At 37.5% G+C, this 24464-nt stretch overlaps 1 protein-coding gene across 2 annotated transcripts in view; it reads left to right on the top strand.

The window, feature by feature from the left end:
- Positions 1 to 22295, top strand: part of smoc2 (SPARC related modular calcium binding 2) — a 33773-nt gene extending 11478 nt beyond the window's left edge. The window contains exons 2-13 of one of the 2 annotated variants that reach the window (XM_046876967.1): positions 153 to 315; positions 3431 to 3537; positions 4039 to 4138; positions 6313 to 6357; positions 8544 to 8627; positions 9097 to 9168; positions 11367 to 11553; positions 13889 to 13971; positions 19913 to 20012; positions 20716 to 20963; positions 21170 to 21207; positions 21718 to 22295. In XM_046876967.1, the coding sequence (XP_046732923.1) occupies positions 153 to 315; positions 3431 to 3537; positions 4039 to 4138; positions 6313 to 6357; positions 8544 to 8627; positions 9097 to 9168; positions 11367 to 11553; positions 13889 to 13971; positions 19913 to 20012; positions 20716 to 20963; positions 21170 to 21207; positions 21718 to 21741 (1251 nt within the window). In that variant the 3' untranslated portion in view covers positions 21742 to 22295. The remainder of the gene's footprint in view (positions 1 to 152; positions 316 to 3430; positions 3538 to 4038; positions 4139 to 6312; positions 6358 to 8543; positions 8628 to 9096; positions 9169 to 11366; positions 11554 to 13888; positions 13972 to 19912; positions 20013 to 20715; positions 20964 to 21169; positions 21208 to 21717) is intronic. The other variant, XM_046876973.1, reaches the window with a different exon arrangement.
- The last annotated feature ends 2169 nt before the right edge of the window (positions 22296 to 24464 follow it).

The raw sequence follows: 24464 nt of genomic DNA, 5'->3' as shown, positions 1-24464 counted from the left end.
TTTTTGTTTTTCTTTCTACCTTTCTGAGACAGTTTGGATGAGATGCCACTCTAAGCGATTTTCTGAAGGGCAGCCGAAGTCAGTGTAGCACTGTTCAATAAAATTTTATAAAAATTTTTTTGGTTTGTAAAACTCTCTCTTTTTCTCTGCAGTTCCTACGAGTCGACCAGGATAAGGAGTGTAACACGGATTGCTCCACTGCTCAACGTAAGCCCCTGTGTGCGTCTGATGGGCGAACCTTCGCCTCCCGGTGCGAGTTCCAACGAGCCAAGTGCCGCGACCCCCAGCTGGAAGTGATGCGAGGCTCATGCAAAGGTCAGAGTTCATCTTGAGTAACACAGACTGCGTATAGGACAGAGGAAAGAAAAATGCAGCTCGCATTTGTAGTTTGTAAATATATTGAAAAGTTTAAACCGTGGATTTTGCTTGCAAGTCTGTATTGATATTGGGGTGCTGCGTATTGACTTTCATTAACCGGCAAGGTCACAGGTCGAACGAATCACAAACCCCTTTATTGTGTTGTGATCTCCAGGGAGGATTTTGTCAACCTCTTAAATGTACTTGTTTCTTTTCTCTCTTCTGTCTCCACAATGACCTCTTTCACTCTTCTTTTCTATTCATGTCTTTCGCTCTATCAGTTCTTTTCCCTGCCACTCTGTATAAGAGTAAAGGAAACACAAAAAGGAGTGAAACAACAGCATTATAGTACCAAAAATAATCATTATTTGTAATTGTTGTCGTGGCCCCACAGCATTTTCTACCGGATCCGTGTCCTTAGAATGTCCTCTAGTCTTGAAGAGAAGGTTGCAGTTTTATTTCACCCTTGGTATGCATATCAGGATTATATTAATGGATAATTTAAGTCAAATAACAGCATTAATCCAAAGGGAAGAAAATTGAGGGAAGCCAGTTTTATAAGCCTGATGACCCTTTTTATAAGCTAAAAAAAATATCAATGCATTGAGCATCGCAACATCCTCTCGACTCGCCAAAATATGTGGACAGCCATAAAAATCATATTGTGTGTAGCTCCCTTGCTGGGACATTTTAATCTTCCATACCCAGACTGTATGATTCAGGCCTCCCATCCGTCACTCTTTCCAGCCCTTTCTCATCCTCGCTGAAGACATTATTTGTGTTTTTTCCATACAGGAAAAACTTTGCAGCGTCCTCCTTTTTTAAATTCTCATCCTTGTCAACCTTTTCCACGATCCCTCTTTTCATCCATCCAGCCATCCATCTGGAACGAGTGTCTTTGTCTTGTTCCTGGTTGTTTATTTATTTGCACTGTCTACTGGGTCTTTACATGTGTTTATATATATATATATATATATATATATATATATATATATATATATATATATATATATATATATATATATATATATATGTGTGTGTGTGTGTGTGTGTGTGTGTGTGTGTGTGTGTGTGTGTGTGTGTGTGTGTGTGTATGTATGTATGTATGTATGTATATATATATATATATATATATATATATATATATATATATATATATATATATATATATATATATATATATATATATATATATATATATATATATATATATATATATAATACACATACATACATACCATATATATACATAACTATGTACTATATATATCTATGTCTTTGAGAGTGGCGTGTGATGTAGAAATGCTGTGTCTTTTCGGAAATTACCTTCTTCCAAATATTTATTTATCCATCTATCCTAAACATATGCAACATTTGACCATTTGTACTTTAATCTGTATTTATATTTAAGTGCACAAAGTAAAAAAACTCTTAACTAAGTCTTACAAATTAAATCTACTTAATAAAAAATTATACCCAGATCAAATACAAGTAAATGGCTTCACATTTTTTTTTTAACTGGAAGGGATCAGGTTGAATAAAAAAAAAAATAAGAAATTAGGAAGTGGTCGTGGTTTAGGGTTACTGACTTTAAGGTTGGTATCACTGAGCTGCCACTCTTGGGCCCTTGAACATGGTCATTAACCCTCTGTACCCTAGGGGCATTGTATCATGGTTGACCCTGTGCTCTGACCCCAGTTCCCATCGCTGCTGGTATATGCGAAGAAATAATGCTGTAATGTATATGTCACAAGTAAAAAAAAAAAAATCACCTTTTGCGTTGAAGTAATCAATGACATTGTGCTGAGATTGAAATCTATGCAATGTGGCCTTACCGTTACCAGTCCAAAGTTCTGAAGTTCTTTATTCCACATACAGAACAGCAAATAGGCCACATGTCAGATGTTTTTATTATTAAGGAATGACTCATTGTACTTTATTTTATCCATTTGTAGTTCTGCATTATACTGTACCATTCCTCCATATTGGAACAAAACAGAGTGCATGCAGGGGTTTCTCAATTCCTTTTTTGCATCAGACTCTCTATGTCCATCTATAACACCATCCATCTTTCTTTCTTTTTTTTTTAACCCATCTGTCTTTTTCTCATTCTTCTGGTCGACCAGACTGGGCAGCGTGTCCCACGCATGAGGTGCCACCTCACCAGTCTGGGGCACTGGGATTACAGCATTGCGCAGTGGAGAAAGTGAGCGTGTGTCATTGCTGAAATTGAATTCTGAGGCACACAGTTGGAGCTTCACTTTGTGGCTTGGTGTGTCGCTGCCAGCACTGAGAGAGTCCACTCACTCCGTCCAGAGGGAGTGTGATGAAGTGTGTGTGTGTGTGTGTGTGTGTGTGTGTGTGTGTGTGTGTGTGTGTGTGTGTGTGTGTGTGTGTGTGTGAGTTTGTGTGGGTGCGTGGGTTTTCTGTTGATGAGACTAGTGAAAGAAGGCTGTTGTTGTTCTTCCCAGTCACGCACGCATCTCCTACGTCTGTAACCTCTACTCTCTCTCTCTTTCTCTCATTTACACACACACACACACACACACACACACACACACACACACACACACACTAACACTCACTCGCACACTTCATTACATACTGAATATGAATCGTCCTTTTTTCCTATATTCATATCCATAATTTCCCTAAACTCCGGGAAATAAAATAAAAAAGCATTTACCACATTAGTGGCACTGGCAAACCTAAAGAATGTATCCGGCTTCTTAAATAACCCTTTTCTCCCCCTCTTTCGTGCGATTGCTGCAAAATGGATCAGACTAATAGGATTTGCAGAATCTCATTCGACTGTGTAGAGATTTAGGTGAATGATGAAGTGAACTCGGAGAAGTGGCTTGCATGCAGTGATTGTGGGTGCTCTCATTTTCCTTGTGTATTAAGATACATCACAAATATATTGTTTTATATGAGGAGACAAATATCAATCTGTAAAATAAACCATACAAACCTGGGATGAGACACATCTGTTTAGTACTCTTAAGATTTATACACTTATCTTTATTTAGACTTAAACACAAAAGAGTGTTAAATTCCCTTGTTGTTGCTTTAGATACATCGAGGTGTGCGGCTGAGAAGAAGTACACCGAGCAGCAGGCCAAGAAACTTTTCCCACAGGTGTTCGTTCCTGTTTGCAACCCGGACGGCACTTACAGCGAGGTGAGAGGGCTGAAACTTCATAAGCGCTTGAAAAAACTTTATTAAGTAGGAATTTTCTAGAATATCTGAATGGAGATTCGATCAGCTCTGTGGTATACAAATGGTTCAATTCTCTGTTCAGCTCTGTGGTATTAAAAAAATAACAGGTTCATGTAACAGTAATCCTCGTGCCAGTAATTATATACTGGAATAAGTTTATTAGTAAGTACGCTGATGGGCCTTTTCTTCACGGTCTGATTTTCAGTTTCATTTTATGTCATAACACTTTGACTACCTCGGATACCACAATAGCTGCATGACTGTGAAAAAATGCTGAATGCAACCCTCCTGAGTATTTGCATAGCCAAAGATATTTGAAAAAGCCAGAGAATGGGTCCAAAAATAAGAAAAACGATCTCGTTAGCTTCCGAGTTAACAAGCTCAGCTTTCTAAACTCTCTCTATTCTCTAACTCTGTGTGTTTCTTTCTCTCTCTCTTTTTCTTTCTATCTATCTCTTTCAGGTCCAATGCCACAGCTTCACAGGGTACTGCTGGTGTGTATCACCTAATGGCAGACCCATCAGTGGCACAGCAGTAGCAAATAAGAAGCCTCGGTGCCAGGGTAAGCTTCATAAACTCAAGGTTTTTTATTTTATTTACAAAATGCATTTTCAATCCATGTAAAAGCTTAGAGGCATTTAGACACAGTTATTAGGTTTTGGATATTTTTTATGCTGAAAGGAAAATTAAAATATACAGTACACCTGCCCAGCTGCACCGCATCAACTGACTGTATATTCATGGATCATTATAAACAGATAAATGCCTTGACAACGTGCTAACTGACGTTTATGTGCACTTATACGAACTCTAAATAGTCAGCTTTGACAAATTAACAAGCATGAGACAGAGCTGTCAGAGCTGCCAACTGGACTGTCGTCTGAAAACTCTGACACACCGAGCTAGTTTCTAAAGCCAACTGAAAATGGACACAAAGCGAAGATGACAGCCCATGGATGCCATGCATGTATATTCTGCACTAGGTGAAATGGAAATAACTTCAAGAAGAGCAGTAGTCTATATTCTTAATCAAGAATAGAAACTGGAAGAGTTATGGAAAAAAAGGCCCTACATCCTAAATTGCATATTACAACACTAAATAGTACATGACGCCACCCCATCAATTACCTGCCATGCTATTTATACACACTATTTAGGCCATCATTTATTTGGTAAAGGTTAGTGTAAAAATATAAATGAATGTGATAAAACCTGCAAGAAAGTGCAAAATAGTGTTGTGTGTCATTATCCTTAAAATAAAACACCCTAAAACAATGAAACTCACCATTTTTCATCAGTTTGCTCTAAATTCTAAAATCTAAAGTGAAAGTGCTGAAGGCATCATTGCAAATGCTGGTCTCAATGTCAAGGATTGCATTGTAGATAGTATATGATGTGGTCGTCCTAAGTTGTGGGAGAGACATAGCAATCTATAAGATGACTAGTGTGATGGTGATGATGGCAATATTAACATGGAGGTTGTAAGTGTTTAAAGGAAGTGTACAGACTTAAGGATTAAATCTTTAATCACTCCCACATTAATGCTTAGTTTTTACTTAAAGCATTGTGGATAATGCCGGTGCATGCCAGTGAAAGAAGTTTAAACAGCTCTGAATTTTCTTTCAAATAAATCATGGGCTGTAGTGAAGATATTTAAAATAATAAAGTATATACAGTGAATATTTTTAATAATTAAATGGATAGGCCAGGTACTAATAGCTTTGATTTTCTGTTTGTTTTTTTGCTCAAAGGGAGCAATGTAGATATGCAAATAAGTAAGCAAATGTAAAAAAACATCAGCTGATACACTAAGAAAGTTAAAACAGTGAACCCCAGCATTTATTGAGAGTTATTTATCAAATGAGAGTTTTTTTTCTTTCTTTGCGGCCTGGGACCAAATGATCCACGGCCCAGTACCGGTGTTCTGCTCGGTGGTTGTAAAAAGATGTAAGATTAAAAATACCTGCATGCCAAAGCATTCAAAATGGCAGATGAACATTATCAATTAAAGAGTATGAAAACCTACCACAGAAACTGCTGTAAACAACTAGGGTACATTCGGTAATGATGATTGCTGACAGGTTTTGACTCAAGTCCGTGGGTGTGACATTAAAGTTTCAACAGGAGTCAGTGATTCGCTTTGGTCTTGCAGCCATGTGGGAATGGATACAAGCATCTTGGATCTCTCACTAGACCTGTTAGTATTAGAGCAGACTTGCTTTTGAACACGGTTAAAAAAAAAAGTTTAATCCTCCCGAGGTCTAGCCTCATGCCTCCTGCCAAAACTATCACATAACCAAAGCCACCTGCCTTCCTCTCAGCTGCCTGTGCAAGAGCCGATTCAGACGGGGACTGAGTGTCCTCTGATGACTGGGAGAACAATCTTTATGCAACTATGGTGGCCATTTAGATTACTATTTTAATTGTACATGCAAGGGCTTAATCAATACAACATTGCGGAACTTTTGAGGAGAATAAAAACAACAACTCTTTATTGGGGAAAAGAGCTGGACACTTTCCAACGCAGCTCCAGAACGGTGTCATTATGTGGTCCCGCAGCTTTCTAAACATGTCTGTATGACATGATTTGGAAGAATACAACCAGGCCTGGTGTGAATTTCATTGTTTTGCTGTGCTGTTTTTTATTAATAGAGCTCTAAGGATTTTGCATCACATAATTGAATTGTTTTTATGGCGTGCTAACAGAAGGTATGTAATGTGTTTAAATTATTTCAGGCCCTAAGCCTGATAAGCCCACTTCTCGAGAGCCAGGAAAAGCAGGTAAATACCTACACAATGTACAGTGTGTGTGTCTGTGTGTGTGTGTGTGTGTGTGTGTGTGTTGGTGTGTGTGTGTACACATACATCCTTATACACACATTGTTTTTGATACTGTGCTTGGAAGTACTGTATATGTATATATTTGTAATGTGTTATTCTTTACTTTACTTTGCAGTTACACTTTTCTTTCCTTGTCTTTTTTATCATTCATATTTTGGACCTTACCCTCTGTCTTAAGTGACCACTATTCAACATCGCAACGCTTGTGTTGAAAAGAAAAATCACGACATTTATTAATGCATCTCCTTTTACAGCACACTGAAATAGCAGCATTTAACTCATCTACCTCATGCTGGCTTTTCAGCCAAATCATCTTTTTTTTCCTCTCCAGATTAAGAATCTTCAAATGTTCTTTATTAAATAAACCAACTTTCCTTTCAGTCCTTTTTCAGAGGCAGAGATGCCATCTTTGCCCATTTCACTCTTTTCCTTCTCTGGTTTGGTTCCTTTCCCTCACAGTGGGATTATTCATTTATTTTGGTTTTACTTTCCTACATGAGATGACACTTATTATGCCCAGGAAAGACATTTATTTGTTATGAAAGCTCGTATTTTAAAATACACACACAGAAAACCCCAGGGCTGTATTTTAGAGTTGAGTTTTTCCACACAGAATTAAATATTGAAATTTAGACGTTGTACTTATGCACTAAACAGGCAGTTTTGTGAGAGTTACACACACACACACACACACACACACACACACACACACACACACATGGTGGTGTTTTGGGTAAAGCAGGTGGGTCTTATTTCTGCTCAACCCTTTTCATTTGCAGTATTTACTGGACTAAGGCGCAGCCAGGTATCACTTTATTTAACACTTCAACCTTAGAGGTGTGAATTTCACACAGTTGATTTAAATGATCTTCATAGGAAACCCTGGAAACTGACTTTACAACTGACAACCCGACTCTGAACGTGCATAAATTTCCATGTATAAATACTGGTGTAACATTATTACCCGTCTAAGACACAGCCTTTGAACGCAACCCAAACTGTGGATGGAAATCTAAACAAGTTTAATTAAGGTACAGGCATCTACAAAAATGATCAGGAACATTGAGTATAGCAGAGTAATTATGTTTCAGATCAACTCCATATGACCTCTGCAGATATACAAGCTCATGCACCTACATTGTGCATTGTGCTGTTTTATGTGAACCAGAACGAACGAAAGTAGAGCGAGTGTGAGGAGGACACTTTCAGACCAACAATAATAACAAAACAATGGTCCGTGGGTCATTTTGCAATTTCCCCAATTTCCTTATAACAGAGACTTGGTAAACAGCATTATCCAAGAAGACAAGGAAAGAGTGAGAGGGAGTGTGTAGTACGTTCTCCATGACCAAAGATTTCTTCAGCCATCTTCCTTGGCCTGGCTGATGTGACTAGCTGTTTCTTGACTTAGTTGATACAGTATGTAAGGAATAAAACACAACTGTGCATGCTGTTTTAGGAATATAATCAACAGCCAGATGGTGTGGTGTGGCCTGACACAAAGCCGAGTTACTGTAACCACTTGGAGGTTGATTGCTACAAAGCCCTGGCACTGCAGACTCCTTTCATGAATGCTAAATATATAGAGAAATCAGCAATCACACATAGCTTTTTAAATCTGTTTAAGTGGACCAGTCTGAACGCGATATATATTTTTTGGATTTATTGAACGAGGGATATTTGTTTGAAAAGATACAATTTAAAGCTGCATTAGTTTTTAATATCAGATTAAATAAAAAACAGACTTTTGGATCTTAGCACATGACCTCATCTCAGCAGGTGTCAACAAAGTTACTGTTCGAATACTTTCACTCAGACAAAACTTCCATATTGGAACGTACCAAAAAAAAAACACACAACGGAATTTCAGTCTGAATTATGCATCGGCATTCTGTTACTCTTTGTTTGGACTATGTGTGGTATTATTTAAAGTTTCTAATGTCCCCATATGTTTTTCAGACAAAGCATGATTATAACCACTATTTGCTACCCTTTCTATTTTCTTTCTTATAATTAAGCTCTTGTCTTTCCTTCATTCAATCCTCTCCTCCTCTGGCCGGGCCATGTGCAAATAGTTTTTCATCTATAACATGCCTTGAATGTCTAGCTTACTCTCGTAATTGTAGTTTCCTTGCAAATCTTTTCCATTCTAAACGCAGATGAGTCGGTCGTTCTCGTCGAGGAGACGCAGCCAACAACCGACGAGGAAGGTTCGTGATGAACGTCTTATTTGGACCATTTAATATTTATTTAATAGAATGTAGATTTCTGGAGAGCAAATTGGCAGAAACATAATAATTCCTGGTCAATTAGAGCTGCCAATTTTCAGCACAGTAATACAGCAACTAATCATAGACAATATTGAGCAAGGCTTACACCTTTTTATCAGGTATTTTGGGAAATTTGTAACATATACCTTCTCTGATTCTGTCAATATCATTCCAAAATGATTATTAGGAAGTAGGAGGATTTGGTGCTTTTGTATGTGTTGTTAATGTGGGTAGCATACGAGGCCAGTGAAACCATGGCAATTGTTAATTATTGAAAGCTAGCATCTTATTGTCAAAAAATTGCAGCCAGTGTGATGTTTTTGTCTAACTCTAGTCTCAAACAGTTTTATGGCAAAAGTTAAATTGCTTGATTGACTAAAATGATTGAGTTTTTGCCATTTTCCCCTAGACTTGATCTCACAGTACCCGACTCTATGGACTGAGCAGGTACGCAGCAGACAGAACAGGACAAGAACACAAAGTAAGTTTATTTTTCATGTTTCATTCCTCTTTCCTTCAGATCCTAATTCTAATGGCTGTTTTTAGATCAAATGAAATAATCCATTATTAAGACTTCCTTGCAGATTAAGGATCCAAATAGCAGATCCAAAGCCCTGAGCCTTCTATACGCTAGCTCAGAAGTGCTAATGTGTGTTGTTATGAGTTCAAGCCGCATGCGTTTTAAATTTTACAGGAAGCGCTGTTTTATTATGTATTTATGTGGTGCGCTGTTTTTATGTGTTCTGGATGTGTTTTTTTAAGTTGCTATTTTCTGGTTTCTAATGCATGCAATGTATTTCAGTACTTTTTTGAATTAAGTTTCCTGAGTTGGATTGAGCTGGATGTATACTAGCTGCAAATTTTGGCTGAGGCAAACTTGGCTGCAAGGAATTTTGCTCATGAAAAGACTGGATGAGGACAATCGGGCACTAAAATCCGCTGTGAACCTGCACCTGGTATTTGTGCCACAAATAAGAACAAAGCGTTTTTTGTCATTCTGACCCATCGTTTGTAACCAATCAGCATACAGGAACGTTTCTAGCTCTGTCCAACAGCTGGAATCAAAGAGGAGGAAGCAGCTGAACTTCTGGTGCTTTAAGAGTTCATTAAATTTCTTATGTGAAAAAAATAACTGTCTGATCAATAAAACACATACAGTCAGGTATTATCCATAAGTATTTGGAAAACAACACAATTTTTATCCTTTTGATGTTCATTGTATATGTTCATTATTGCATTAGCATTTGTTACTGAATCAACCAATTAGGAAATTTTAGCATTTTAGCTATTTTTTTTAACCCAATAGCAATTGTGACTGTCACTTTTTAAACAGTTAATTAAGCAGTAGAATTGCATTATTTACACACTAACAAGTTTTAAATAAACACATAGTTTTGTTCAGCAACAAGTCCTCAGCCTGCCAGTCCCCACCTCTTTATTAACACTTGTAGATTACAGAATCCAAGACAAATCCCTAATTATGTGCAGATGCAGGATGCAGCAGAAAAAACTGTATTGAATCCCTTTTGGGAAATAAGCAAATGCTTGCACCGAGACAGCTTGTGCACAAAAACAAGTGTGTGTGTGAACAGTTTGATTATGATATCCGGATGATTTATGTTCAATAAAACCCGTGTGAAAGCAGTTTGAACATTGCTGCAATGTGAGTGTGTGCAAATAGTTTGATTGTGACATCTTCATGATTTATGATCAATAAAAAGCCGGTGTGGGGATGGTTTTCATTAGTTACTTGTTCTTGTGGGTAAAGCGCTGATTATTTCTATACCAGCTGTTCAGAGCACAAAGAGAGAAAATAAAATATGCGTGTGGATGTTGTGAAAGAAAGAAAAGATAATAAGGTACAAAAGGGCTGGGGAAAGGAAGAGAGTTAAATGAAAGATGCATGTCTCTATTGTTCATAGTGTCCATGTTCATTTTGTAGTAAAAACGTTAAAGAAATCTGAAGTCTTCCTCTCATTTGTATTTATATTTTACATTAATTTTATTTTTTTCTGGATGGGTTTAAAACATGACTGGAGAACAGTTTGGTATGGCATTGGGCTTCTAAAGAGAAGATTGAATCCTGATGTAGCACTTGTAGCAAAAATCTAATCTTTTCAAGTCAGAATGCATTCCCCATATGGACCTTTTATTCATTCAGGGCTGAGGTAATGTGCATCATGCAGTTCAGGGTTTTGTGTGTGTGTCTGTGTGTGCATCGCTTTGAATTGTGTTTGAAGTTGAAATGTTTGAGTTTTAATGTCTTTTCAAGACTGAAGTGAAATAGGGCGCATCTGTGTATGTGAATTAAATATAAAATAATAATTTTGCTTATGCAATTTTTCCAGCCACAGTGCCCTTATTGCTCCTCTTTCCACAATCATCCCTCTACTTTTCACTTTTAGCCTTTCAATTCAATATGTATAGTGGCTTACATACGTTTAACTCCTGAATGCTGTTTACCATATTTACCATCATCATGCGTGTCTGCCAATTACATTTTTTTTTAGCTGGGCTAGATAACAATCTCTCTTTCTGTTTACACTCACTGCTTAACGTCATTAATCTTCCATAGAAACTACATTTTGAACTATTTGCATTCTTACTTCTTCAGTAAGTTGTCAAGTTTTTAAGGTCTGTGTGTGAAAATAAATGAAATCTCTGTCTGTTTTCCTGTAGCGTCTTCTTGCGACCAAGAGCAGCTGACTGCACAAGAGGAGGAGAGGCAACACAAGAACGAGGCTGTCTTCATACCAGACTGTGCCCAGGGTGGTCTTTATAAGCCAGTCCAGTGTCACCCTTCTACTGGCTACTGCTGGTGCGTTTTAATAGACACAGGACGGCCCATACCTGGCACCTCCACCAGGTGAGTAAAAGAGTTCCATCTAATTGACTTTGATTGTATTTGTAGACGTGACATGAAGAAAAAATCTTAAGAGGAACCTGACTCAAGGAAACCCATGCATGACACTCAATAGTGGAATTAGAAATGATAAATCTTCTAGAATTGGGTACGTAAAGTCAAACAATACTAATTGTGCAAAAAGGATGCTCAGCTTGAGCATCGGAGTTGTTACGGTTATGGCAGCAGTTCTTGGGCATTAATCTTTTCATGTCTTTGAAAATGTCCCTGGGGTTATTGGAGCCTCCAGGAAAATTATAAAATTATTCACTTCCAAGAAAAAAAATGGAACTCTGTGATTGATTTAATGCTCTCTAAACTGTATGTAAGTGCCAAACAGAGAGGTTTATTTAATTATCTATTGTTTATCCTTTTTATAGATGCAATTGTGTAAGTGAATTTAATGCTTAGTTAAATATTGCAAGATTTCTGAATGAATACTTTTGATATGGAAAATAAAGCTCCCATTTCATTAAGTATTGTTTATAAGAGAATGCAGTTCTTCTGTCAGGTCCTTCCAGAAGTAAGAATTAATAAAATGCTCTCATTTATCTCTTTGGAGTTTATTCTTTGAGTTGTGTTGTATCTCTAATGAGAATAGAAGCAATTTTGTGGAGGCTTTGAAGAAAGTTTCTTCGAAGATGACAACTATATTACACACAAAAAAAATATTCTTGTCTTCCAATAAGGATTTATCCCCTTATATAACCTTTAAGCTGCTTGCGATACAATGCAACATCTTTCAGATACTTCTGGACGTTTAGACAACAGACAGAAGACAAATGATTTATATCCTCTTCAAAAGGCATCACTGAGAGCTTCCAGATCCGACATGTCCCCAGTGATTTGAAGGGCTACCACCAGGGTCACTGTTTGGCCCAGTTCCACTTTAATACACATGCATGTGCTTAGATGATGTTGTTCAGACTTACAGAAAATGTTTAAAATAGAAATGATCTATGAGCTTAATGTACCCAGAACTGATATTAGGTCCAAGAAAGATCTCAACTTAAAAATTATTAGATGAGTTAAATTCTGTAGTGTTGCAACGGAAAGCTATACTTTTCCCCCCATTACTTATATATGTATTTATTTTTTTCAAAACTGTTGTTATGTTTACGGTACTTAAATATTTATTAATTATAACTGACAGTTTCAAATAGTTTTTAATTTGGCACCCTAAAGAAGCATTTCTTGAGTGTTGAAAGAGGAAACCTTGTTCTAGCCTTTTTAAAATGGTACGTTCCAGTCGACCCTATGGTACATCTAATATACTCTCGAGGCAGGGCCTATTATTCAGCTTACAGTGTGGTCCAAATATGGGTTACAGGGTCCCAAAGGGTTAAATACTTTGTCAAATCTGATTTAGTCTCCGTTCAATTTTATGTCAGTCATACAAAATCATAAAAGCAAATTTTTTGCTGTGATAAGACTCAACTACACTGTTACTAATCTGTGTGAAATGTACAGCATGGTAATACTACTTACTGGCTACTACAGTTAGGGGTCAGTGCTACTGATTTAGCATCAGGATTGCTCTATAAGTCTTGCAGGATCTGTTTTCAGCAGCGTATTGTTGCGAATTGCAGCGGAGTGCTCACCACAGTATCGTGTTAACAAAGCTCAGGGCAGAATGCCAGAATACACATTAGTGCACCTACAGGGGTCCGCGCCTTTTCCTTCTGTCTGTCTGTCTCCATTGCGTTCTTATTCTCTCCTGCTCGCCTGCTCTTGGTCTCACTTGGCCACTTGCACTGACTGGAACTTGTTAATTTTCCAAGTTGACCTTTGAATACATCTCTGTGCATTCTCTCACTTTTTTTACTTCCTTCGTTTCAGTCTTCCTCTGCAGTTTCAGTATCACATTTTTTGATCGTGTTTAATTTTTTTTTTATGGTTTTTATGCTTCTGCATTCATCAACATGCAATCACACACTCCAACTGATTTCATTGAGTGTTCCTGGGTATTTTCCACGTTATCTTGCGGCGCTTGCTCATAGTCTGAAATTATGTGCTCATAAACCAGGGCGCCAATAGACCCTAACTAGTGAATTATACACTTTACTTCAGGCCCAAATCACAAATGGAGTGGATTTCAGATCAGTAGGTGGCATTTCAAAATTTCAAAACTCCATAGATTTTCGCCCGAGGTTTGCGGTGGGTATTTTGTTAGTTTACCATGTGAAAGAAGAGCTGGACCCCAGTATTTTATTCCCAGAATGTTTGGCTTTCGATTATTGTTCCATCATTTATTTATACAATGAAAACAATTGAGCTTTGTGTGGTTCTCTTGCCGCAGATACGAACAGCCAAAGTGTGACGGCAATGCGAGAGCACATCCCAACAAACCCAAAGATCTTTACAGGGGCAGACAACTTCAGGGTAAGTGCATGTCTGTTTTGAAATCTCCAGTCAACACACTTGGCCTAGCGTTGGTGGTGCTAATTTGTAAATAATACAAACCATTTGTTTTAAGCTCCTCTTTTAGTTCTCTCTTCCAATACATTTCGGATTTGTGATTACATATAAGTGCACTTCAGACCATCACAAATTAGAAAATGCAACAGCAAAACAAAACAAATCAAAGAAACACTGGCAAGTCTAGAAACATTGCTAACAAAATCACGAAATACAAAAGCAAATTTGGAAACATGGGTTTTTGGTGTTGCAGTCCTCCTTCCTTTTTACTTTTTTTCATTGTGTTTTTGGTTTTGTTTCAGGTTGTCTCGTTTTTTGTGTTGCAGTTTGATTTGTTAATATGTTTTGCACTTATGCTCTACCGTACTGTCTAAACACAGGCTCATGTGTATGTGGGTATGAGGGTTCCCAAAAGGAAGTGTGTGTGTGAGAGAAAGAGAATGTATTAGGCCTTTATTGCAGTATTCCAGTGTGGTTAGTTTGGACAAATTGTTGAATTAATATCAGCCCGGTTGAAAAGAAAAAGTACCAGGATGGTTATCACCTCATTACCCACAGCCATCCAGGTGTGTCTGTGTGCTTGTGTTTTTTGCCCATGGATGTGTGTTTTCTAGCGACCGTCCAGTGGGCAGGTAAAGGTAAAAAAAAATCCCTGAGAATCTCTGAGAGAGAGAGAGAGAGAGAGAGAGAGAGAGAGAGAGAGAGAGAAGATTAGAGATTAGATAATGTTCGAGGGAGGACAGAGATGGCTGGACGGATATGTATTAGGGATGAAAAGGATGGAAAGAATGCACAAGATGAGTGGATAGTAGAGAGGAAGAGAGCGAATGACAACGTGAAAATAACCTAAAACAGACAGCTAATTTATCCGAGTCTGACTTTGATTAAGAACATCACAGAAGGGATTTTCCCCTCCCCCTTTCGAACAAATGCAAAGTGAAATGTTCACGCCATCACACAAATTCCCTCAATTGCCCACAACTTCAGCTGGCACGCAACGTTTCCCAGACACTAATGGGATTAACTTTACCAGAGTTAAGTGGGCTGAGGGTCAGGCTTTTGTGCGTATGTGTGTGTGTGTGTGTGTGTGTGTGTGTGTGTGTGTGTGTGTGTGTGTGTGTAATCATAACAACATGCATGTGCGCTTTATCAGTGGTGTGAATGCTTTGACATTTCAATTGCAAAAAACTGCAAAACAGCGTAACTGTGCATATCATCACTTTTCGAAGGAGTCAATTAAATGCTCTTTGTCATAAACATGTCACAAATTAATAATTTGGAATTGAAAATTCCTTTACGCCATCTACAGCACCCGAGACAAACTTCTGATTGGAAATGTGTTTTCTTAGCCTCTGGTTTCCCTTCTAGTGTAATACTGCACGCTTTTTCAAACACGGTATTAACGCGGAGTGTTAATGAACAGAGCTCGCTCTGTTTGCAGGGTGTGTGTGTAAGTTTACTCAGCCGTTCCCCTCGCCAGCAGCTTGTCCGAAGGTGCTGTGCGAGACCAGATCTAATGGTCATCGTTGGTTGATTACGGGGCATAAAGGTCTCTGTATGTCTACCAGAATTCCTTGCAAGTTCAAGTATTTGGTTGCTTTTTTTTTCCATAATTCATTTGATAGCTAATTTCCGTTTAGGCTTAAAAAAGTAAAATGTAGTTCATTAATTATATACAGAAGATTTTCCTCATTTTGGCACATTGTTTTGTGGTAAGAATCTTAGTCCATAGCCAATTTCCTATTTCTTATGTCCTAGGGCCAGTGGTTAGAGAAAGTGAAAGCCAGTATGTATGCCGAGCGTTCATCATGCAAAAAGACATTATGACTCACACAAACACAAACGCATACATACATCTAGACAGACACTAAATATTCTTTTGCCCCCTCTCCCCACCTCAATCAGACAGCATCCTGCCTCATTTGGCTAGAGGGCTGTTTCACAGTGATGGTTATAAATGTGCTTCTCACAGCCGAGCAGTATGTGTGTATTGCTGAAGGAATGGTGATGAGAGCTTTACGGGGTGAAGAGGGAAAACGGGGGCAGCCGTGTTGAAAGCACAGCTGCGGTGAGGAGGTGTATTTTCCCGCTGCCGTCCCAGGAGAGAGAAAGAGCAGACCTGGGGAAGAAGGCTTGGAGTTCGTTCTGACTGCTGGCACGGCCTCGCTCCAGTCATGTTAATGAAACAACACACACACACTTGACATGTATATACTGTGTGTACACATCATCTATGCTACACAGGTCAAGCATCAGATCTAAATCCTTGTTTGAAATAGCCTTAAAGGGAGGAAAACTCACAAATGCCTCTATTATACTACGATAAATGGCCACATTATAAATATATTAAATATCAATCATGCACAATAAAGTCTAATTTATTATTTCCTAATCTAAGTATGTATTTTAAGATTTTTTTTAAGCCAAAAACCGAAGGGCATGAGTATTTCAGGACCAGGATTGACAAATGCTGACTTAAGTACCTGTGTAGCTCAGTAGCTCAGTGACTGAGATGTTGTATTTCTGATCAGAAGGTCATGAGTTCAAATCCCAGCACCACCACTTAACCGTCAGCTGCTCAGTTGTATGATATATATTGAAAATTACATAAATGTAAGTCGTTCTGGATAAGAGCGTCTGCCAAATGCCGTAAATGCAAGTACCTGCACATTCAACATTTAATATCTAAGAGACACTCGTCTCAACACATTTTACACATTCATGAAATTAAAGACAAATTAATGATTCATAAATGCTTGTCATGTTACTAGATTTACTAATGCTTAATATCGCTGGTCCTTCAGGATACATTTATAATATTTTACAAAATGGCCAAAATGCAATTTTTTTATATTCTGGTCCAAATTCTCCTGGCTATCTCACCATTATTCCAAATGTATACAACTGAGTATCTGTGAACCAGGAATAAAGCAATAATACTGCAAAAAATAAAAATTAGAAATTTAATTCAGTCCCAACTTTGTGTTACAAAGATGTGGGTAAAAATGTTTAAAAATCGAAAGACATAAAACTTTTAAAAATGCCAAATAATTGCGATCGCTTGACAGCCCTAATATATATATATATATATATATATATATATATATATATATATATATATATATATATATATATATATATATATAATTAATTATATATAAGTCCCAGTGTATATTTCAAAAGATTTCTTGGATGCACTTTATGCATTAAATATTTATTTATTTTTATCCATTTGCTCTTTGGTTACATTTTGTCGATTCCGAGTCTGCCAGACGTCTGTCTGTTAAATAAAGCTGCCAGAGGACGTATGTAGTAATACAGATGGAATAAAAAAAAAAATTCCCATGCTCATTATATACACTTTATTTTAATTACAATATTGCAAAATTATAATCATTATAAGATTGCATGTTCATGAAATGTGTGAAGGCTTCTCTCGGACATGTCTTTTTGAACTTCTATATTTTTTTGTTCTGTTTTGGCCAATATTTGGATTCCTTCTGATTCTGCACTTCCCACAGTGCATAAAAGAACTCCTACCAGCATGTCAATTGGGATGGGGATTTATTAACTGGGGTTATTTTGACACTGATCTTTCTCGACGCATGCAAAAATTAAAGACATAATGGATTTGGATGGGCCTGAAATCCCAGAGATACTCCAGTAAAAACTACACTCTAACAAATACGCTCCTTTCCAAATTCGATTTTAGCAAAGTTGATTCATAGAAGTGCTTTTGAGACCTATGATGGAGAGAATTTGCAAATGAGCTAACTACACATTACAACAAAATCTGTCGTTCCACCAATATCATGTATAGAAACATCATAAATGTAGTTATTTCAGAGACTGCAGTTCAACGGGAGAATTAATGAACATTTCGTGACAGATTGGAGCTTTGATGTACTGTTTTTAGAAAAAAAAAAAACACACACAAACTTTATATTGAAAATTTATGAGCCAAGTCCTGGTTGCCAGCACTGTAAATCCCTAGTAATATGAGGGATGGATTTCTTGGTGGGGGAGTGACTAGATGTGTTTCAAAGGAAAGAAAGAAAAATGCAGCTCTGACTCCCACTTGAACAGGTGGGCAAGATCTTTTATTGGATCTTGGCCCATGAAAGCCAACTAAAAGCTTGAGCCCTATAAAGTCTTGCAGCATCTCTCAAAAAGCAAAGAAACATGCAAGGCCTGTACTCCCCTCTTTTGTTAAGCCGTGTTCAGCCATTCCCTGTATGTGTGGAAGGGTATCAGGGTTGTGTGTTTACAGCAGACTCGGATTGACACACCTGTTGGAGAGGCCTGTACCATGCAATTATCTCTGGCGTAAGAGAATCTGTAGCCGTGGGGACTAGTCATAAACGCTCGGGCCTTCACACCTCCCCTCCACGCACCGTCTGCGAAATTTGTACTGAAAGAGGAGAGAGTGATGGATGTGTAGACGGATGTAGAAAAGGAAGAAAGAGGGTGGTTGTGAGAAAAAAGGAAAAGCCTGAGGAGGAATCCACCTCTCTATACGCCCTCTGCAAAAGCACCTTTGGCTTACTGAAATGATGCAGCCTTTCACCATATTAGGATAATTAGGATCATTGCACTTTGTGTTTATTTAGCCTGTGGTTGTATTTTAATGCTGTTTCTAGAAATAATGTTAGATTTGGTTGATAGCCATGTGTCAAATCTTCTTCAACTAGTCTTATTTTTTTAAATAGTCTTTTTTAGTCATTGGCCTGTGATAATAAATTCTCATTTCATGAGCATTCTCGATTCAAAGCTTGTCTGAGAAATTATGTGTATTATTGTTCGAAAATCCCAATAACACTTTGAAGGCTCTTTAAAGTGATTCCAAAGAAGAGCCATTTTATAGTTTTACGAACTATGATTGGCCAGACTTTTGTGGGTACCACGGAGAACAAAATAAATAAAAAGATTTCCAGCTGGTGTAACATTGCAGTTACACAGCTCCAGGGTCTCCAGTTTGATCTTAAGAGCCAAAGATTTCTGGGATCCTCCCACCTCTAAAAAAATTACAAACCAGTAGGTGGATTGGCTTCTCTAACTTGCCCCTAGGTGTGTGTGTGTGTGTGTGTGTGTGTGTGTGTGTGTGTGTGTGTGAGAGAGAGAGAGAGAGAGAGAGAGAGAGAGAGAGAGAGAGAGAGCGCGAGAGGGGCTTTGCAAAATATAAGCATTCCATCTAGGGTATATTCCCACATCATGCCCATGGATCCCAGTTTAAGCTCTGGTTCCACCTTAACCCAAATCAATTAATTCAAACTATAAAGTTTTTTGTTGTTGTTGTTGTTGTGTATAGTTAAACAGATCTCCAGGCTCTGTATGGAACTTGTAGTACTTTAGGTCCAATTATGTACCTTACAGCTGCACCTATTTACAATTTCAGGAAAAAAAATATATATATACAGGTACATATAGTATATATCATGGTTTCCCACCAGTACCAAGGAAAAGTTTGCTGCATTAATTTCCTATCAGCAGTAAAACCCTCTTTCTTCTAAGAACATGGCTACCTATGAGTTTACTTATGTCAATCAGCTAAATGCATGATTTTCCCATACTTGCTACGCTGTTGTTACATGTACCTATAAAATACTGCGCATGATTGACAGGTCTTCTCTTCCTCTCGTTTGATGGGGTGGTCTGGTCTTTATGGCAGCCTCTAAACCATTCCACTTTGGTTGTGTTTCGTTGCTGTTAAAGCTGTACGACGTCTGTTATTTTTACACCACCTCTCACACACACGGTTTATTGGGCCACGTTAAGTACCTATGATCTGAACGACTACCGTGATACAGAGGAGTTTGTACACATTCTTCTTTGATGCATAATTACATCACTTATTTGCATTGTCATTGACAAAGTGTTCTCTTGTATGTATCTTTTTGCATTATAGGATGCCCAGGAAGCAAAAAATCGGAATTTCTGACGAGCGTTTTGGATGCGCTGTCCACGGATATGGTGCACGCAGTTACCGATCCAGCTGCTGCCGGCAGGTAAGCAAACACCTGCATTTTTTGACAGTGAAGGGTTTGAAGGTGAAACACTTAAAGTGCAACAGTGCTGAGCTTTTTAAATTGCAGTTACACATCCCAAGGACATCTGGGCAAGGTTCCATTGCATTGTTTTCTCTCTGAACTTCATTACTGGATCATGGCTTTGTACGGCATTTTTATAGACCCATATAATCTCTGATCAAATATTATTTCAATGCTCTTTGGATAATTAAGGTAGCCCTCAATAATGAACTCATGAATGAAATAAGGAATGAAAAAAACCTTTTCTGTTATATCTGGAGATTTTTTTTTTTATAATATATTATGAATATACATTTTTTTATCCAATTTCTAAAGTGAAGCAGTAAAAAGTACTTGTCTTAAATGACTATATATTCTGGTATAGTTTTGGAAAATAAATCAATGACTGGTGAAGTTCACAATTCTAGTCACATAACAGGTCCACTTATTCTCGCATAGACTCGGATTTCTACAAAAGCTCTTTTTTCGTAGAAATATCCATAACATCATGCCAACCATAGCCATTAATCAAAACCTCATTTCTACTAGCATTGCTTTACTATACAGATTAGGGGTTTGAATTACACTATAAAATACCATAAATGCTCATGGATATGTAATATTCAGATTGTTTTTATATTGGCTTTGGACACAAAGTAATCACTCTTTTCTCTTTGGACAGAATGCCTGAACCAGACCCTAACCACACTCTGGAAGAGCGGGTGGTGCACTGGTACTTCAGTCAGCTGGACAAGAACTTGAGCGGTGACATTGGCAAAAAAGAGATCAAGCCTTTTAGACGTTTGCTGCGCAAGAAGTCCAAACCAAAGAAGTGTGTGAAGAAGTTTGTGGAGTATTGCGATATCAGTAACGACAAGGCCCTCTCGCTACAAGAGCTGATAGGCTGCCTTGGGGTCATGAAGGAAGACGGTAGGTGGCCACACCAAAACGATAGCGCTTTAATAATTTTCCTAGTATCGATTTATTCCTGGTAAATGTGACAGATATGATATTACGATATGTTTTTGGTTGCATCAAATAAGCATGTAATTGTGTAATTGCACATAATTACAGATTTTCTCAGGAGAGTTTGTTGCGCTAATGGTTGTTAAACATTCTCATTGCTTTCTCCTCAGGGCCCAAAACAAGCGATGGCACAACCTCCAGTAAACTAGTGAGTAAACGGCTGTTTCTCTTTCTGCTCCATGCTCACAACCGCATGCCCTTTTAGGCAACATTGTCAATTACAGTATAACACATATTCGTTATAGAAAGCACTTTAGTCTAACTGTAGAGCACTTTCACTTTCTTTTCTAAGATCTGGAATTCTTAACTTGCTCTAGCTTATAATGTGTGTGCAAACCAGTTAAAAAAAATCAATGAAAGAACCACGTTACTGTGTTACATCTTTTTGTAAGAATGCAAGCCAAGTGAAATATAGTTACAGTTACTTCAATTTTTACAAGCGGTATTTTAATGACTCCATTTGTTTTTTAAATAAAATCCAATAAAATCCCCCACCTTTTGGGTGGAATTGAGTTTTCTATTTTAAGCTCCTACCTCGCCAACAAAGTCATAGAGCATTACTCTCAAATCTATTCATCGTAAATCAATTACCGTAAAATTATATACGGCTTTGTCATTCTTCATCGTGTCAAACATCTCGTTTCCTTTCTTTTCGCAGAACACGGTGAAAAAACAAGGCTGAGATTATTGTCCCTCGTCTCGTTGCGTTCCTGCCCCTACCAAACGGCGATGGACCCCCATAGTATTTGCACTTTGTACTTTAAAAAAAAAGATGTAAATTCACTTTGTAGAAAGAAGGTATTTAAACAGACTGCTGAACATGTGAATGATGTTAGTTAGCTTTTTTATGTCCTTACAAAAGAAAAAATACATTAATACTTTAACACATACAATGTATGTGTCCTTTGTATGTCTGCATTTCTGAGTTTGTATGAATTGTATTAAGTTTTTTTTTTTACCTATGTCCTGTTCATGTGTTTCTTGTTGAATATTTTTGTTTCGTATTGACACCAGATTTACACATAACTGGTGGAAGAAAATAATACATTAGACACTTGTGCTTCGGTCGTGTACTGGCAGTTTTTTTTTTAACATACGTATCGAGCCTGAGACAGGCTTTGTCTTGATTAGAAATAAAGATCTTATATACTTTTTGTTTTATATCAATACACTGTATATAATGAGTTGTCTGTGAAATGTTTTTTTTGCTCATAATAAAGACTCTCTCCTAACTGACCCGAAGAACCAACTGTGTGTTATCATGATAATAATACCTTAACAAAGTCTATTTAGCTATTTAACTTCTGCTTCGAAGACCAGGTCAAGGCTTGTGGGTCAGGTGTCCAAAAGGACATGCAGAGACAGCCATTTTGTTTGAGAATATGCTTGTTTAAGACATAAACTGCCTCCTTTGCATGGCCTGATAATGCATTATAGGTGTCTTCGTAATTCATATCAAGCACCACAGAGTGCTTTCAAGGTCCGTCTGTGTTTCTGCGTCTCGAGAGCGGTTATGTTTCCAAATTAAAAGGTAAAATGAAAACTAATTCCTGTTAGTAGATCCTTTATTTGATGGAGGTCAGACATTAAAAGGACGGGCAACTGATACGTTGTGGCTAAAAGTCGTTCAATGTGGTGCCATGTGATACAGAAACTCGGTTATATATAGAGTTTGGTGAACTTTGGGACTATAGCACCACTATAACTTTAAATCTTAAGGCTATACGCTTTCCTGAAACAAACGTATACTGGTGAAATAAAAGATGTAAGGCCATTTAAAGAGATGGTTGTGTGAAAAATCAGATGTAGGCTATAAAGATTAGCACTATGAAACCTGAAAGCCTGAACACCACATACTTTATAATGCAGTCTCTAACACTGTATGGAATTTTTTTATGACTAAATATTTATGCTTCCAAAATCTAAATTAAAGTACTGAAGTATTTAGAGCCTGCTTTTGTAGCTACATTCTATTTTGTTGGGACATGGTTTCCAGATTTTTCTAAAGTAAAAGTGTCCTAAATGAGTTTTTTCTGTTCAATTTCAGTAGTACAACCCACGCAAGATTATATACAATGTTTTTCAAAGTAATTGTAAGCACCTATAATAATAAAACAGATGTCAGCTAACTCATTATTTCCATGATTTCATGAAGTCATGATTTTTCCATATAATTCTACTGTATTTGTATAACAGTAGACATTGTCACAAAGCCACTTTTCCAGAATAAATACAGACAAACTGATATTCAATACTTGCTAAAGATTCTTTATTTATAACTTTAAATAAAAAAAACAAAAGCGCAAACCTTTCGAACACACTTTCCCAATCTGGCAATAGCTTTCAATCCTAAAGCAAGTTTTTACCCCCTTGTTTTTCTCATCACCTTCACTCTCTTGGGAGCCCATTGACCTGACTGTGACCCTGGTCATCACACTTGGTGTGCTATTGGTGATTAGGAGAAAAGTCCTGGAGCAGTGAGATTAGCCAGAACTAGGGCTGGTCTTGACACCCCACCGAACATGAAGGGGGAGATTATCCACTGATGGTTCAAAAGCTTGCCAGATTCCCCAGCGTGAACACATGAGAGAGAGAGAGAGAGAGAGAGAGAGAGAGAGAGAGAGAGAAGTAGAGGGAGAGTGGAAGAGAGCGATGACTCTAGGTACAGTAACCATTGACGAAGATCCCACCATCATTAAACACACAGACATGGAGAGAGCAAGGAAATCCTATTACTAGTGTTTTTATTTATATACTGAACCACATCTTATCCAATTACCATGTCATTAAAAAAATGGAAAAAAATAAAAATGAATCACTTTAAAAAAATGAGTAAAACAAGATAAGCAATTGCCAATTTTTTTTTTACTATATAACTACTTGGCTTATATATGTAAGCCAAGACCATTAAAGATAATGATCACAGCCCATTAGATATAAAAATTAAATGAAAATAGTAGTGAAAAACAATATACGCAGAAAGTCCAACCTCCAAGACTAAAACAAAAGTTACGGCTGTTTTTCCCAAAGTACATTATAAGTGTATCCTCAAACTGATAACAGTGAAAGTGTGACTGACCCATTAACCCTGTTAAATGATTATCAGTATAAAATGGCAAGCCTATAAAGGATAAAAGTGGGGAAAAAACAGTGGTAGGCAGTAACAAACTGAATGTAGTTTGTTATGTATTAAGAAGCTTTTTCGTTTTTCTGTACTTTACTGTAGCATTTCCATTTGGGTGGATAAAAACGTAACCTTTCAAGCACGCAGCAAACCACCAATCAGGTTGGAGCGCGCTCTGTTTTGAACTTGTTTTGACTGCCGCTTAGTGGTATCTACTTATCACCAAAATACAGATCAGCGTCAGTTTAACAGCAAGCAGAACCTTTTAATAGTAGTGGTTC

Source organism: Silurus meridionalis, chromosome 2, assembly GCF_014805685.1.
Source record: "Silurus meridionalis isolate SWU-2019-XX chromosome 2, ASM1480568v1, whole genome shotgun sequence".
NCBI classification, from domain to species: domain Eukaryota; kingdom Metazoa; phylum Chordata; class Actinopteri; order Siluriformes; family Siluridae; genus Silurus; species Silurus meridionalis.
Note: the sequence above shows the minus strand (reverse complement) of the source record. Positions and strands in the feature narration are given on the sequence as shown.